This window comes from Platalea leucorodia, assembly GCF_965183815.1.
Source record: "Platalea leucorodia genome assembly, chromosome: 8".
Classification (NCBI taxonomy): Eukaryota; Metazoa; Chordata; class Aves; order Pelecaniformes; family Threskiornithidae; genus Platalea; species Platalea leucorodia.
The window spans coordinates 13,561,282-13,579,696 of record NC_138830.1 but is presented as its reverse complement, the minus strand read 5'-3'; the positions used below and the strand labels follow the sequence as shown (position 1 = coordinate 13,579,696).

The window sequence follows — 18,415 nt, the reverse complement described above, 5'->3', positions numbered from 1 at the left end:
CCTGATCACATTACACTCAATTTCCAGAATTACATCTATGCAAATATTGTTCTCCTGCTTGCAGAGCATTTCATTGATAATTAAAGTGAAAAGCCAGCAAAGCTTTTCTGGCCAGGATGGTGAGCGAGGCAACAAACTAACATGCAGACACCAAGCAGGGACAAATTTTCTTCTTCCTTATGAAGACCATCTGATAAGGGTCCTCTCCTCCCTCCTAGAGGACAGGGAATCCAAACTGAACCAAACCATTTCTACAAGCGTCTGTCTGTTTTCTGGATTTGCTGACCCAACGAGGCCATGCTCTAGTTCTGAGTCACAGAGAAAGCATAAGGATTAGGAAAGACAAAAATCACACCTAACTGAGCAAGTCATAGCTTTACTGAGAACACAAAGATGCAGTAACTCATATCTAAGCTAGATCAATAAAGCATGACAGCAGCTCCAGCTGCTTAGGATGAATGGTGACTAAGTCGAACCTTTAAACCTTTTATTCATACAATTAAGCTTTTGGATGAATGACAAGAAAATCAGACAAGAACACAGTCACTAGCTATGACCAACATTTGCAAGGTTCTGGGATCTGTATTTTACCCAGATCCTCCTCTCTCCCAGCCCTCTCCTTCCATCCTCAGTGACCTAGCTAAGCACAGTCCTTGAGTCAACTGATGTGGTTTCTCCTGAGCCTACTTTCAAAGTCAAGACATGATTCAGCAAGGTGTTTAAGCAGATGCCTACCTTTAAGGATGGGAGCAGCCTTGCTGACTCCAACAGAACCCAATAGATTTCACAGGGAATATTCACGTGCTAGAGGTTATGCACTCACTCAAGTGCCGTACTGAACCGGGACTTTGATTTTCCTACATACCGTGGGAAACAGTTTGTCAAGAACCATGTTGAGGAACATGGCAGTGTTGCTGCTGTGGCCATCAGGCTATCGAGACACCTCCAGCTCCAGAGTGCAGCAGCGAGGTCAGTGCTGTGGCATCTTCTCTGCTAGGAAAAGCAACAAGCCCATCCCAGGCTCGGGGTATTCGTCCAGTTTTTTTCTCATGCTCACCAGCAGGCCTGAAGCTATGCAACTGCAGTGGCTAAGGGAAGACAGCCATTCTGCAGAGCAACATTTAGAAAGGGAGGAAGGTTTGCAATGAGTTTGGGAAATGTTACCAACAGTTCTTCCTATCCCTCTTATAGAAATCAAAATCTTCAGTTTTGCATCTCCTGCCCTTCAAGACAAGAATGGAAAACCAAATCCCAGTTGACGTGCAAGCCAAAAGGAAGAAGTGCAGTAACATGTCACATGAGAAATGGAAGGCTTGAACACAGCATAGCCTACACCTGTTTTAGCCGATTCTTAGGTTGCTTTATAATTTCAGCAAGAATGCACAAGAGCATAAAGCAAGCTTGCATGGACCTGGATGCACTTTACAGGCAAATCTACAAGCCTGCTAGGTAAACTCATCAGGAATAATTGCTCAAATGCTCCATGACATAGTTACAGATCTATAAATTATTGGAAACAGATTACAGCAAGTCTCTTAATACCTAGCAATTGATTTATTTCACTTGGTAACTGAAAGATAATCATATCATCTGCATGACCTAACTGGAAACATAACAGGAATGAATGTGGATTTAGATGCAAATCCTCATGACCACAATCTGAAGATGGCTTTCCAAGAAAAACAGCAAACAGCTCTTTGTCCCTGCAGACCTCACTACCTCTGCACTGCTCCATTTGCAAACTGCAAGTTCTGAAGACCCCAAGCCATGGATGCTTTGTGAGAAGACCTATCCCATTTGAAGCAAGACTGCTTTCCCAAACAAAACAAAACAACAAAAAAAAAGAAATCAGTCTTTGTTACTGGATAACAATGAGAACAGGAATAATTCCCTGGGAAACATAATTTTAAAGTTAGATTTCCCAACTAACCACACCCAATTAGTAAGTAATGCCATGTTTTTAAGCGATTATGGAATCGCAGCAGATTTTTCACCAGTTTCAATGTTGTGATTTCCTCCATCTTCCCAACAAAAAAAGCAAACAAAAAACCCCTCACAATCTTATATGGGTTGAAGGTAACTAAAGGCAAGTCCTTTCCTCCCTAAAAAGAAAGAAAACAAAATGGAGCAAAACAAGACAGAGTTGCAACATCAGAAGATATTGGCTCACACTGGCCGGCACTCCCGTTTTCCTTACAGCTCATACATGATGCATCAGAGAAAGGTGCAAAGCCTCCATGGATGGAACATGCTGTTGCCCTGCACAATGCTGTGCAGATAAATTCCTGCCCTTGCAGAAAGCAAGCTCTGTCCTGAGATAGCTACCATGAATCTCATGAGCTTGCTCCACTACAAGTGCTATGAAAGGGTAAGACTTAAAAACAGCCCCTTAGCAGCTCTGAATTTAACACTATCCAAACAAGAAGGCAGGAAGAGGCTTGGGACCAACACTGGCAAGCCATTTGCAAGTACAGCCTATTGAAGACAATCACAAAGAAAGCAAGGACGTTGAACCTGCAGAAGCTCACTACCCCTCCAGAATTTTATTGGCCACCACTACGTAGAGGAAGACAGCATTAAACTATCAGCATAACCCAAAATACTCTTTCCATCCACTAGCTTCACAGCTGAATAACAGAAAAGTCCACAGGGAAACAAGTATTTAGCTCTCCACTTGCATACAGCAAAGCACCAGGATGCAAAAAAAAAAAAAAACAACCCCTAAATAGGATCAGAGATATGACAAAACACACCACAGGCTTGCGACCATGCTACTGCTATGACGGGCTGTGGGATCATCATCATGTAAGGTGGCTTGCCTGGTTCCACTGCACAAAGCACTGGGTGAGAAGAAATAAGCCCAATTTTACAAAGCATGGAGGCAACAGATAGAAACAATCCAGAGGAAGCCACTTGGGAAGAGGCAAGTTGATGAGGGGGGAGAAGCCCTAGTCACAGCACACCAGCTACCTGAGCCTGGAGGACAGCAAATGATAGAGGCCCAGCTAGGCTGTAACTGTTGCCACATATTTCTTATTTAAATGCAATTTGTTTAATCTCAAGTCGGATTCAACCATCAAAGGCTCTCTTCTGTAGCACACTGACAGTTCACTCTAAATCTCTGCACCTTTAATCCTTTAATTAGCCAAGAAAAATGCAATCTCAACTCTTCCACCAACCTAAGCTGATTTTCTGCATGGAGCCTCCAACTCCTGTAGGTTACAGGTTTTAGCTGCTCATGTAGCCAAGGGGAAAAAAACAAAATAAAACCACCCCCCCACACCCCATTCCCACACAGGCTTATGTATGCTTCTCCATGTGCTGCCTCTCCAAAGAGCAAGCTCCTTGAAAAGTCCTCGCAAGAGGGACCCATTTTCACATTGCAGTAGTGGGCTGGGAGGTATAATTACATCACACAATTCGGAGAAAGAGTGAGCAGAGATTTTGATGTGTGGTACAGGGGTGGCTGGAGAAATCTGGGGTCGAGGCAATGTTTGTAAAAGAGAGGGATAAAATCGGAGAGTTAAGCCAACGCTTGAGTAAGAGACTGTCATTCCCACCATGTAGCTTTGGCCACCTTCCTTCGTGATTTTGGAATGGGAGCTCCATCGCAAGCAAACAAAACCCTGGATAGCCAACCATTTTGGAAACTATCTCCAAAAGAAGATTTCTCCACAGATGAGCTCCTATTGCTCAAGAATGTCATGGCAACACAGCTCCAAAGGTAGAAAAGGAAGATTGCATGAGTCACCAGCGCATCAGGACAGAGACCTATTCAGGCAACTTGAATTACACATCAGGCTTTTCATACAGTCCAGCACAGCAAACTCAAGGAAGGACACGAGGGCCACCTAAAGCCCTCTTGTCTGAAGCCCTAAGCATGGGGAGTGAGGTACAATCTGCACCTGAACATAGCCCTGACTTCCTCTCTAGGTCAGGATGCTCCTTGCAGGACAAGGCAAAAGCAACCAGTGCTCTTGCTCAAGGCCTGCTAAAGGCATGCCCATAGTGCAGCTGCAGGGACTGCTGGCTCGCCACATGCTAACCCAGTGTTTGACATGCAGGAGAAAAGAGTTCAGACAGGGCCAAGCCATCTCTGCACAGCCACCAGACTGTCACGCTCAAGTTGCAACATGCCAGAGCTAATGAACTTGACCCATTGCTGCAGCACCACACAGACACAGCAGTTCTCTTTCTAGGTGCAGCTTGGCAAGTCCATGCAGCGTGGCATGGAGCCTAAGGCTATCCTTAGCATAGGTGTCCACCTGCCGAGCAAGGACAAGCTGTAGGAGGCCTTCCTGGTAGCCGGCCAGGGAACACAGGTGAACAACAGCACTGAGAGTCACTAGGGACTTGACAAATGCATGCAAACACAGAAGTAAGAGTAACCTCACTCCGATGAGCACAATGGAAGAGCCCTGCCTACATCAAAGGCAGAGGGCAGGCATTTCTGCATCTTGCAGTTCCTTAATTTGCTTGTGCGTTGGGGCCTTGAAGCCACATGGCCAGGGTTGCCTTGCTTAAGCAAGCACTATTGGCAAAGTCACAGCAGGATTTGGTACAAGGCAAGGGAAAAAAAAAAAAAAGTAAACCCAAAAATTGTAGCCTGTTGGTTTTAAGCACTGGCAAAATACTACCCAGGTAGTGTTACAACCCCATCCACATAGAACAGAGCACTTTGAATGCATGCCCCTTTCCTATGGTAGGATTTTAGAGGCACTGTGTTCACATTCTCCACCTTATTCAGCCCAAATCAGTTCCCTCCAGCTCCTCAGCAAGGAATCCAGCCCATAAGACAAGAAAAAAGATCTGAGCAACGCTTGCTACGCTCCACTGACAAGAGATCCCAGTCACACACAGTCTGCACATTCAAAACTCAGTTATATGTGCAAACTAGAAATACAACTGTGTGCTCATCTCAGGGGTCAGCTTAAAAAAAAAAAAACCCTCAGAGCTCAGTATGATGATGAGAACCATCAGTATGATGATACGAGAACCTCAATATGAGAACCAACTTCACCACTTCAGCAGCTCCTGAGTCATATAACTGTTCTACGCTGCCACAGGCTTTGACAAAGAGACATTTCAAGTGCACAATTAAAGGCAGGCAAACAAGCTCTGCAAACTACAGTTGCTGGATGTTCATTCTACGTTCAGTTCTTACAGAACAAAGAGGATGGGAATAGCTGGCAAGGAGCATTTGACTGGGAAGCTGTATTCTGGTGTCCAGAATCTCTGGACTAAATCTCTGCACACTCTTTGATCAATGTATTACAGAACATCCTTCCACTGACAGTCCTCAGGGTGGGTATACAAAGGTAGCAAACAGTTACCAGATTCGCTCCAGGCCAGAAAGCAAGCTCATTTTGCAGCACCACGATGAGTAGGGGTTTTTCTCTTTCCTTTTAAGAAAGAAAGAAGAAAAGGAGAAAAGAAAAGAACAAAAAAAAAAAAAAAAAGATTCTACAGTGCTCTGAAAGCAGCTAATCAAATTATTAAAGTGCTTAAAAGTTTAATGAAGAAATCAAAGCTATTAAGCAAACATTCAGCTTGATGTCTCTTTCCCTTCTTACCCACCCTTCCTCAATGCATTCAAAACCTCTTTTTGCTTTGCTACGACATGTTTGAACAGGTACTGAGATACAAACAAGTCTTGGCCCCATCTCATACAGAATGGATTGGTTGCAGATGTTCTCCTGCAAGCTACATCTTGCCTCCTGCAAGAGCATTCATCTCCAAAACACATCATTTCACCTACTTTGCCTGAAGCGAAAACTCAAAGGTTATTTAATTTTTAATTTTTTTTTTTTATTATTAACTCTAACATACCTACAGCTGTGCAAGCAAAACCCCATCTGGTTTTTCAAGGCACAAAGAGGCAAGCGACTAAGTTTAGATAAATGTAACCAAGTCGGCGCAGTCATCTTTCTGTTCACCTCTGCAGCAGCCAACAGCAATGTCAGGGGTGCAATAAAACAAAAACCTGCTATATTTCAGAGAAGCCTGACATATTTCACTATCTTCCTAGGACAAGTCAGACATGAGCTCATACAGTGGCAGGTGAGTCAGTGACGAGTCAGACAAAAGCTCCTTAATTAAGCTTTAGGGGCAGATGATCCCTTGAAGGTGTAATCAGATTGGTATGGCCAGTGGAAAAAGAAAAAAAAATTAAAAAAATAAAAAAGCTGAGTGAACTGTTACACCCTTGCTGAGCCATGCCAGGCAGGCTGAAGGCAGCACGCTGCACAGAGCCGGAGAGCCCCCAGCATGCAGGAATACCTGACCATCCTGCACCACTCCCTGGCAGTCAGCGCCTGCCTGCGTGCTCAGCCGTGCTTCTCCCGGGAGCAGAGAAATGCTGACTTCCCCAGCAAGAAGGTTACACTGGGGTCACGCTGCAGATGTGGCCTGATCCAGGGGGGTCCTGGGTAAGGTGCACCCCAGGAGTTTGACTTTCAGAGGCAAGGGGGTGGCTGGCAACAGCTCAGATCTGTGTGGCAGAGAGGGAAGCGGTCATGAGTTAGTCATTCCCAGTCACTAACCAACAGAGTCAATCTTGGCCACATGTTTTACCAACCCTTAAAGTGCTACCAAGCTACCCCGCTTAAGAGAAAGACCCCACAGGTTCTGCATTTAGGAAGCTTCCCTGAAATAAGTTGCACAACATGAATCAGAATACCAGTGTATTGAAACAAAATAGCCCCATTAGACTGATTGCGATCAGCAGGGTGGCTAACAGCATCAGAGCGTTTTTGCGTTTGTGACGTCAGACCTGCAGCATAGAAATGGTTTTCTTCCAGCATGCATCCCTGCAAATTGAACCTGGAACCCAGCTCGCCTGCAGAGCTGCTCTTCTCATCAGCCAGGGACCATGCTGCAGCAATCCCTCTGAACACCAGCAGCACCAGAGCAACCCAGTTCTCCCCATTCGTATCTTGAACAGATCAGTCTGCTGAAAAAACAAACCCAGAAAGACAGACTCCAACTTCTGTAGCCCTTTTGAGAGGCATGGCAAAGGAAATGGGCAAAAATGACTCATCAGAGAGGTCAGCACCCAAAGAGGATGCCAAATAAAAGTCAAATTTATTAATTCCTTACAGAAACTGTATTGCAAAATGATCAGCTTTGTCTTTGTTAAACCTTACAGAACTAACGATGACTCTTCTGAAGCTTTTCCTAGGGGCCTCACCACTTCCTTTATCGGCGCCAGTACTGTAAAAGATTTTAGTAGGACATCTAGAAATGCACAGACTGTTTTTTGCTGGAGTCCCCTTTGCTCATATGCCTACAAGAGCCCACCAAGGATGGGTCAAAAAAAAAAAAAAAAAAAATGACTAAGTACAAGTAATGTGAGCAGTTTGCAGCAGAAGAGACAGGAGACAAGGAACTCATCGCAAAACCAGCCACCACCTCGCTGATTAATGAACAGGTGTCATTCAGTGCGCAGCCACCCGACAAACATCTCACAGGAAGACTTTTTCTCTCCCACCCATAGTGATGCTGACGCTCAAATGCAAACAGAGCGGGTGTACTGCCTGCCCCGTGAACACCCTCCAGGCTGGGCACCGAGCCCAGTGGCACCGCTCCTGTCCCTTCCCCATGGGAATTCCTTCCAGCCCTGCATTTTAAGGGGGGGGTCTGAGGAGCTCTGGATGGAGGTTTGATAGCAAACCTGGGCTCACTCTGCTCCCGTTGCAAGGTCAGGAGGAAGTCAGCTCCCAGCCGCAGCTCACGCGGTTGAGCTAATAAGCCCTGACAAGCAGCAGGGTGAGTTTGCCGAGGCTTGGCACCACAGCTAACATACAAGTGCTGGTACAGCATTGTGCTCTGGCTACATAACAGGAAGAGGCTTTCCTTCATGCCATAGCCCTCAAACAGCCTCTGCGTTAGTAATTTTCACACCTGGTGGGCCTGACACTAGTAAAGCTCAAGATCTCAAGTAGAGGAAGCAATAACCCAACCAGCACTCAGGCAGTTTCAAGCTTTAGCCTGGAGATGCGTTTTGGTTCCTCCAAAAGTTAGTTTGTAAAAAGACTTTAGTGTCCTGTAAATAAGTCAAAAGAAGAGGCCTGAAAGCTAGGGCTAGTGATACGGGATGCACAGCAAGAAGCAGTCCCCAGCTGTCCCCCCCAGGCATTTCACATCAGGGGTCTAAGTGCTTTACAACAAAGGATCATGGCTACACAGTCCCGAATTTGAGGGTGGGTATGTGGAAAGGGGGAAGAGGGAGAACAGAGGCAGAGGGAACAACTTGCACAACGTTACCCAGATTACATCTAAATCACAGGGCAGGAGCAGCTCCAAGGCTGGGCTCGGAGCCAAATCCACTGCTTATCAATGCTGGTCCCTAGCAGGGCATCTCCGGGCAGCACAACTTCTCTCCCCAGGAGGAAAGCGTGGTGCACCCCAGCACACACAACAGGCAGGGAGGAGAGCCCCGAGTGGCAGCCCCTGCATGGATGCTCCCCTCTTCTTTCAGGGGAGGGCATTGCCCACCCCAGCATGACCACCGCAGCTAACGGGGAAAACCACAGAGCCAGAAAACTTAGACCGAAGTCTCGTCTCATTTGTTCAGGTCAGCCTTCAAGTGCTGCTTTCCTGTGTTTCCTCTAGCACATTTTTCAGCTTTCTGTAGAGCTGAATTTAGATAAATTTCAGCAGCTAACATGTATCAGCAGATCTTAAAATGCTCCTTTTTATCAGACAAGTTAATATTGTGCTCTTCTTAAAAAAAAACACTCTCATAGAATACATCTGAAAATACAAGGGAGAAGTAGCACTCTCCTCCTGTGGCTGCATCGAGTTTTACTCCAATGTTTAAGTGTTATCTTTAACAACGGGAAACAATAAAGTTTGTATCAATACTCAAGTCTATTTGCAAGAGGATCTAAGCTCTTATTTGGGTAGCTATTCTATTGTGTTTACAATAACAAATCTGACACACCTGCACATAGCAAAACCTCATGAAAAGATTTCCATTGCATAATAAAGTTCATGCTCTTTCTATAAAGAAGCCATCCCTACCCAGGCCACTTCTTTTTTAAACAAAGTAGGACATTTCTTCATAGCACATGGTTTGCCAAACTCTGGAGCTGAACGCTCAGTGTACAGAGCACAACCAATGCAACACGCACAGCAGCATACATGTTCTTGATACGTGTTCTGTATCAAGTTGGCAGGGAAATAATATCTATGACAACTGCAATATTTCAGCTGACCTAAGGAAAGGAACGATCATCTCCAAGGGCAGTCTTTGCAAGGTGAGCGATACCTCTTGCACCAGCCTACCTGAAAACCTTTACCCAAAAGTAACTTATTAAACAGTTGCACAAATATTTTTTTGTGCAAAGTTTTTTGCAGGGTTGAAATATCTTCTAACAGTGCTCAGTCAACGCAGTTTAAGTTATACAGCTCAATGGTATGGGGGAAACTGGCAACTTTTTAGGAAACACTCCTTGCCCCGGAGTGGGCTGCCTCCCTTCTGGCCCAGCTTGCTGTGGCCTCTGGAAAGGTAAGGAGGCAACTGCCGATGCCTTGCTTGAGCTCTGCCAGGCTGCTTTGCATGCTTAGCACTTGTGAAATCCAGGAGAGCTCAGCAGCTTTTATAAGCCAGCTTAGAGGCAGTCCCCATGCTGAGCACTGCCAGAAAGAACCCCAAAAAATCCACCAACAAAAAACACATTTAAAGAAAAGGCAAAAAACCCCACTCCAAAAAAGCTACTAGTTTGGGAATTTTGGCACTTCTGGCACCTTGGTTTCCCTTCTCTAAAATGGTGAATACGCTCCTGATTTGCCTACCAAGCAAAGGTGTTTGCTGATTAGGGAAGTAATGTTTGTGCAGCACTTTGAAGATTTAAAGTACTACATTAATCCTACATGTTGTTCTTACTAGAAGCCAATTTTTACCTAAGAGGAGGGGGAAAAAAAAAAAAAAAGAAAAGGTGATTTAAATAGTGACCTTCCCCTACTTCAAGATGTTCACTCATCTCCCAACATCAGCTATTCTTATCTGTAAATGTTTTTTTTAACCCTTCCTTCTCATAGTTCTCACAAACCACAAGTCTCATTCAGCTTTTATTTGAAAAATGGCTTCTTTCCAGGCTGTGGCTGTTTCTTGTAAAGTTAATTCCTTTGGTAATACTGCTGGAGGCACATTGGTATGTTTGGTGTGTGTGTGTATACATATATATTTTCCCCCTTTTCACACGGTGTTGTTTTTATATATGTGTAGTGAAAGATACCTAATCCAGGATTATGCTTCTCTTTATTCCTTTCTCATGAAAGTAGGTGGGGCTTTTTTGTGCAAGTTGCATTGATGAAAATTATGTTTAATTAACACTTTTTCCCCTCCACAGACAAAAAAAAAAAATTCTCATTAAGAACCAAAAAAAGTTTCTTGCACTTAATTCTCTTCCTCTGAATTTTTCTTCAAAAATAATTAAAACCTTAAAACAAAATTTCTGAAAGGAAAAAAAAAAAGAAAATAAAAAAGCGTGATGCCAACAACTGGAAATTGCTTTTGCAAAACAGCAGAGGGATCTTCTGCCCCTGTGGAGGACACAACCCCTCCCCATGACTACTTTCTCCATCCTCATATGTCTCGGTAACCCTAATGTCTCAGTATTTTTCACTTGCAGATCCTGGGAGACCTGTAGTGAGCTCTAACTAGTCTCCTGTTACACTGGGAGAGAATCAGCCACAAATATAGTAACCAAGAGGCTAAATCCTAGCTGAAAGAGAAGGACATTCACACCACCTGAAGCTTGCTTTCTCTCAGCAGGTCAGGCATGCTGGTGGCCCAACACTAACTGTGCTGTTTGAAGAGCAGAGCACACACCGTTGCAAGTCAGGAGACCCAAATTTTCTCTTCCCAGTGCCGACAGGTACCACTTCATGTAATAATGAAGTAATTCCCTTCTCATCTTGCTGGGCATCGCTAGCTGCATGGGTACAGACTGGCCCTTACAGCGTGCTTGTACACCACAGCACAGCTCTGTCATCATGGAGGGTGCTGGTCTAATAGAGAGCATATAGCAAAGCTCCTCACTACAGTGACAGCAGTTCATATAGGGAGGCTACATTGCCTTGGAAGGCTTTAGAAAACAATAAAGGATAGAAAAAGGAAAAGAAAAAAAACCAGGACAGCTCACATCACAAGACATTTTCTGGCAATTATTATACAGATCTGTAGAGCTGCTTGTAAGGAGTAACAGAAGAAGATAACTGCTAATAAAAACAAAATATACATGACAAAGAGATTAGGGGCAAAAAGCACAATTACATTCTAATGGGAACCTAATGCACTCAGATATCCCTTCTACTCAAGCATAAAAACCCAAACAGAAGCCAGCAGGCCCCTCCTGGCTGGTTCTCACAGGTGAACTGGTTCTTCCCAGCTTTGTTAGCTTGAAAACACCTCCCTGCCGTGAGAAAGGCACCTCCCTCAAAGACAACAAGCCCAGCTCCTCTCTTTCCAGGTAGAGGACCTAGGACAAGTTACGTATGCCTCAACAGCCTTAGCGTTAGGCCCTGTAATATCACACAGAGGGAAACACACTTCACAAGCTCTTCAAGCAGGAAAGCGTGATCACAACCCCTCCATGCACAAGAACGATGGTGGCAATCAACGCTCGCCCTGCCTCCCTGCCTGCTCCATACCAAGAGGAGTGTGCACTGGAAACAGCCTCTTCAGGCAGACACGGCTGCAGACAGCTTGACGAAGCCAAATCTTAACCACTTCTCACCCGACAGAAATGCCCAAATATGGAAGCACTCCTGCTTCGCTGAGATCAGTGGGGAGCCAAGCCCTTCGCTCACACCATTGCATCAGCTCTCGCAGCCTACAGCATGTGCATCCGAAGGCTGCAACCCCATCTCCTCCTCCGCTGCCTTCTCCTTCCAGATCGCTTCTCTCCCTTTAGATTACAGGCATTGTTTCCCTTCCTCACTCCTGCTGTAGCAAAATTAACTTTGCTGGGTGACCAGCTGAGCTGAAGAGAAAGCCTACATTTAAAGGCGTAAAAGGATTAGCAGACTGGCTTGGAGGTGACTTATTTCAGTGCTTGGCAAGGTCTTCAGACCCTCTGCACAAAGGAGTCTCTCTTTTACAAGGACCCTTCTCAGCTGCCCCATGCAAACAGCTAAAGCCTACATCATTGCTGACTAGGAGCCTTTGATGACAGGGAAATTCAAAATCCTCTAACAAGACCACTTCCACTCCCCTTCTCCTGACAGCTTTAAAAATAATATTAAAAGGTGAAATTGGAAAGCTCAGACTGCACTGACCAACACACCACCAAGGAATAACAAAGCTAAGATTTCACATGAACACTTAGCACAGCCCCACGTGCACATTCATTGGGAGACTCACCAGCCTTTAAAACAAAAAAAAGTTTTCATGTATGATGCAGAGAGATAATCAGCAGCTGGGACAATACTGGACATTACCAGTGTTATTGAAACAATGCGCTATTTGAACAGATTATTTAAGAGAAAACTGAACACATAATTAAGGACTGTTGAGTCACGGCGATGCGCACATCTAATTGCCCTCTCACTGATTCACTGTGCTTGAGCGCAGTCCTCTAATCCATTTTATAGAGATTGGGAAAAAATTGCACAATTTCACCAGGTGGTTCAGGACCCAGAATATATTTAAAATGAAAATGGGATGAATCAATCTGAAATAAAAAGACTGAGATAGCCCAGCCAAGGAATCTGTACTCTTAACCACGGAAACCTGTTATTGCTCGTGTGGACTAATTTAAGTGCATTCCTTTCACCTTCCTTAAAATGCAGCTTTTCCAAATGCACTAACCCCAGCCAGCACAATCCATTTACTTGCTTTCATCCATGCTGCACAGGCTGTTATCCAGCTTTGCTAGCAAAGAGAGTCCAGAATCTGAGCATTTTCTTATAGCTGTGGGTACAGCTGAGTTTACTGAAAACAGGAGAACAAGTGAGCCCGAGTGGAATAGACTGCAGCTTTGCAGAACTCTGTTTCATAACAAAACCCTGCAAGGACCAACCCAGCTAAGCTCCAACCTACTGCAGGGCATGAGAATAAACTGCTAAACTCAGGTATTGCCAACACCTGAATTATGCAAGTCTTGCAGGGCTGGGTGTCTGTCTTCAGCAGAATTAAAAAATTTGCAAATAAATTTCAGTTTTCATTTAAAAAAAAAAAATTAAAGCTATTTCTGCCTTCTTTTTCCTTAACCCTCTTGACTACCAATAAAAGCTTTAAAGGATTTAGTAGATGCACCCTAAAGGCTCAAAAACCTGGGGGAGAATAAGAACCTGTTTGTCTTTTAAAAAGAGTCTCATGACTTATAAGGTGGTATCTTGCTTATGGGTATGGGTGGATCCGATTAATTTTTTGATAGCTCGCGTTTGGCAGTAATGTTAACTTTTACTTACCTTAACATACAATTTTAATTTTTACTTTCCTGCTGCATTCGTGTTCTTCCCCGAGTAACAGGTTCTGCTAGTGACAGGTGATTGCCAAATCTTTTTTTAGGGGGAAAAGCCAGGGCAGTTGTTTATTTATTTATTTGCACTCAGAGTGGGTGGGGAAGATCGGCACACAACTTACTTCCACAAAGAAAAGAAATCTGAGGTGGCACACTTTTGAAATGCCTTGTTTTCTTCTGCTGTAGAAACGTGAGGAGATATCGCAAGGCATGGGAATATGGGAATTCTCACGGAGGAAATATCCCACAATAAATGACACACAGTTCTGGATACGTTCTTACTTCACCCAATTCATAGAGCTTCTCGCTCAGCCTCAACAACCTACTCTATCTCAGCATTACAAAATGATAACTGCTTGTTCCTTCGCAGTGTGGTATTCAGGAAGGTTTTATTGTACGATGAGTATGCATGTGAGAAAGTTTATTCAATTCAGACCAGTCACGCTTTTGTTTTTAAACATTTCAGTAGAGTTTCAATTGTTAAAGATTTTCCTTCTGAAAAGACTGATTAACCTGCTTATATTCTTACTTGTGCTCTCAGGTCATTAATTAAGAAAAATAATCAAGGATGCTTATAAAGTCCCCTGCAATCCAATCTCAATTTGTCATCATTAATTAGTTCAACATTGCATACAAATGAAGAGCTAACCTGATTAGACAGCATGTTTTACTGGAATTCCTACTTTAGGTCATGAAAGACTTCAGAGAGAAAATTTGTAATATTTTCAAAGTGAACTGCTTATACATATGAAATCACCCTCTCACCTAGCAGCAGCTATTGTTTCTCTCTGCAACTTTTGGCCAGGTCCCCCCATCCCCCCCCCCCCCCTTAATTAGGATCCCATCACAAACCTGAGCAGAGAAGCAATCCTGATGTTACACTCATCTCCCTCCAAGCCTATCCTATACCAATATTGCTGATTTGACAAGGGCTGCCCACTGTCCTAGGACAATAAACCTGCTCCATAGAAAGAGTCTGCAGAATTTGGAGAAGGAGGAAAAAAAAAAAAAAAAAAAAAAAAGAAAAAAGTTTCAGGAAAAGATACAATTCCAGTGCTGTTTTCAGAGACATAGCATTTAGGTACTCAGCAAGTACCCTCTTTCCTTTCCCCCACCTCCAAAAGAAGTAACCTTGGGATCTACCTGTGATTCCAGATTATTGCCTGCAAAGCACACAGATTAGGAGCTAAATGCACAATGTGGCCAAAAAATCTGAAGCATCTTCATAGGTCTCTAATCTTCCCGTGAAAGCAGCTCCTCCTTTTTAGAGAAATAACCCTATCCTCTTACCAAGCACACAACCTTCACTCCCATGACCTAATCTAACATGACTCAGCCCAGAAGCTCAGAGGAGCTCCGGAGAAGTGCGCTGTCAGCCAGGACAGCAGATCCCCTGCCAGTCACCACCAAGCCTTCCCAGCAGGGCAAGGTGGGTCAGCCTGGCTCATCCTCTCCCAAACAGGGGAAAGTGTGATACAATGGATTTCCTTACTTAATACTGTTGCCCTGGGGAATGGCAAGAGGGGGGAGGGAAAAAAGAAAAAAAAAAAAAAAAAAAAAGAACTAAGAAACAAGGCTTTCAAGTTTTGGACTCTTAATAAGGGCGGGGCCATCGAGTAATTAAATTTTTAATAGGTCACTGCAGTGGAAGAAACTCTTCCAGTTGGGTAAGTTCCTAATCCATCATTAAAAAAGACGACAGGCATTAAGCAAAGCATATGAAGTCACATGGGGGGGAATGAGCAACTCCGAGAACTTGCTCTTGCTGAGAGGATGGGGCAATCACTCCTCCTTTCATCAACATTTCACGTATGTTTCCACATTTCTCGGGACGGCAGCAGGAAAGAGCCTTCACGTCCTTCCCCACCCACCCCACTGATAAAGCTGTCGAACTCATATTACCAACTGCTCAAGAGCCCATGTGAAACGAGTTGGTGGATTAATTAGCAGAAGGGCAGAGCTCTGAAGATGGAAAGATGCTCTACTGTGAAAGGCGTATTGATTGAAGGTCCCCAGCCACCACCGCAAGACTGTCGTCATCTACTGTGAACATACAGCACACCGCCAGCTCCGGCACGAGCAGCTAAATCTAGGTCATTTGGCTCAGCGCAGGGGCACCTGGACCGCGCTTGCTCCTCCCTGGTCAGACAGCTGTTTGGGACCCCGTTCCTTTAGTAAAATACACGGACTTATCCCTAGACAGACTGCAACAGGTACAGGGGGCACATCTTCATCTGTTGAAAGCGTGGTCGACATCAGGGCAAAAGAAGAGGAGGGGAAGCTGAACGTGCCTGCCCCCAGGCTGCACATGTTTGGTGACTGTAGTCACCAAGGAGCAATTCTATTTATTTTTTTTTAAAGCCAGCATGTAATCTGATCTTTGACTACTACCCAGATTTACATTAAAACTCAGCCTCCACTTCTACCGCAGAAAGCCACTATCACTACAGTGAAACATCTCAAGTGCTTGCTTAACTTTAAGCTCGCGAGTAGCTCGCTCATCTTCAGCTCTGCTGGAACAGCCTACTGCACACGTTCAAACCTCATTTCAAAAGACCGCTTTTCACAGTTGAAAGAACAGCATCAAACGCTCTAGTTCCCTGCAGCTGCATTAGATAATTCTTTGTACCATATGTATCAAAACAGAACATCTTTTCATATCTCCTTCAAAGGAGCCTCTCCAGAGCAGTCTGCAAAAATCCAAGGGCATCATTTTCTTGCTCTGAGAAATGGAAAGTAGAACTGACCAATGATTTCCTTACTTAAAGGGAAGTGAAAATAAATAATGTGTGTAGTGTAAGTGGAGAAATCTGGACATGAAAACAAGCATGAACTACAGCAGGGCGTCACTCCCAATGCAGATAAGGAAAAGGTGCAATTTCAACCTCACTTAAAAATCCTTCACCCTTTTATACATAAAAAAATGAAAAATTTGGTCTTGAGCAGACCTATCACAGTTTAACCCCATGAAACACAATTTCCTGAACAAAGTTATTGTTACCAGTTTTAGACAAATTTTACTGGAAAAGGCTTTTAAAATATAAAGGATGCAAACTTACAGTGATTTATTGTTATCTGGCATCTTTTTCCAGAGTAGAGCATACGGGCTCCACTGCTTTGCTGGCAGCAATGGCTGGGAGTTTGTTTGTTAGTTGCAATTCCTGCTAGATTCTATTTAAATTTGAGATCGAAGTAGTTCCTCAGATTAAAAAAGAAAGAAAACCCACACTATTTCAATGCTCTTAGCTTCCAGTAAAAAGTGTATCCTTTTTTCTTTAAAAAAAAAAAAAGTTTAAAAAAAAATTGAGTCTTTGCTTTTATTCAGGTAGCATGAGGTAGGGCATTATTCACTGCACCTATGCCAAGTGCCTGAAGGAGAGGAAGGCAAATATTGAACACCTTTAAGACAGCAATATTCTCCACTGCAAACATCTCTGCTCTAGAGCCCCAAACCACAACAGGACATACAGCTCCAGCAGTGCTGCGTCCTGAGCTGCAAAGTTTCTAGGGCTTGAACAATCAAGCCAGCTCCACCAGAAATCAAAAGCTGGGCTTCAAGTTTCAAGCTCCATACATTCTTTTAATAGGAAAGGGACTATTCTGACAGCAAGAGCAGACTGTTAAGTAAAAAATAAAAATAAAAAATAACCCGAATACCGCAGGGCTGACCCAAGCTGGTGACACTGGCGTTCCTACACCAGCTGTGGAAGGAGAAGGACAAGGAGAAAGTGAAAGCCCCACACTCCATGAATTGGAGCAGGGGGCACCACCTCCATCCTGCTGGCACAGCCCCACATGCCAAAACTTATGCAAACCCATGGAAGCTGAAGAAAGTGAAGGGAAACACTGAAGCCATGCTTCTGCCCACCCCATGTTTTAACTCCAGCACACCTGCTAGACTCAAATGGGGAGCCACTGTTTCATCACATATGGTCTTTAGGTGACTGTCTTTTTGCAAGACATTTTATTCACCTGGGATTTAGTGATATTATTTGGGGTTAAATTCCCACCACACCCTCCCAGAGCCGCCAAGATAAATCTCTCCCTTCTGTGTGACATGTCATGCACTGAAGAGGACACAGGTCACTCCTTTCTTGCACAAGCTGGATATCTATCATACAAATAATGTCACTAGTAGCATCAAGACCAAGGCTAGAGAAGGAGCGAATAGACGCTGCGTCCTTACCGTCCACGTTGCTGACTTTGCTGTGCTGGACTGTTGAAATGATACATCGAAGCTGTGAGGTCCTGGGTAGTCTGTGTTGGAAGGGATGGCTGGGGAAGGTGAGAGGGCGTCAAAAGTCGAGCTGGGCTGGGCGTAAGGTGAGGGGGCCGTGACGCTGTTCTGTGCGTGCTCCGTGTTGTAGGGGCTGGTGGAGGAAGAGCCATTCTGGATCTGCTGGTCCATGCTGTTCAGGAGCCCCAGGTTCGTGTACTGCGGCTAGAGGCAAAGAGATGCACAGGAGTATTACAGAAGCAATGTTAGCACAGGCTGGCTAGCCATGGCATGGCCTTCATGATGGACAATGCACATCATGATCTCAGCACTATCGAACATGTGTCACACCAAGAGGAGGGAGATTTGCAAAGGGTATATCCCATTTTATATTGGTGACTGAAACAGAAAGAACTAAAGCTTCTCACAGCCACACAGGAGATCAACAGCCGAGCTGGGAAAAGAGCTTGCACATAACAGGGAAGTGATTTGCAGGGCAGCAAGCCATCATGAGGAGGCAGGCTCCCTATGTCTAGCAACACCCAGACCAAGACCGTTTTGAAGAGACTGCTATAACCTGATAAAAATCATCAGGTTCATTATAGTGCAACTGGCTCTAACTTGTACAAGGCTACATCGTTTCTGATGGTCTCGCACCCTACACAAAGACTGCTGCTCTTCTTGTGGATCTGATCCTGCTATGCACAGTGACATTTAGGACCTCTAA

General features: G+C 44.4%; 1 protein-coding gene across 7 annotated transcripts in view; it reads right to left on the bottom strand.

Annotated features, from left to right (window-relative positions):
* The window catches only part of TP63 (tumor protein p63), a gene marked incomplete at both ends in the record, with an annotated part of 105,653 nt that overhangs the window by 32,169 nt on the left and 55,069 nt on the right, over window positions 1-18,415 (bottom strand). For 6 of the 7 annotated variants that reach the window (XM_082319570.1, XM_082319571.1, XM_082319575.1 and 3 more), the window contains one exon: window positions 17,659-17,913. The exons of the other annotated variant lie outside the window; for it this stretch is intronic. In XM_082319570.1, the coding sequence (XP_082175696.1) occupies window positions 17,659-17,913 (255 nt within the window). The remainder of the gene's footprint in view (window positions 1-17,658; window positions 17,914-18,415) is intronic. 7 annotated transcript variants of the gene reach the window in all.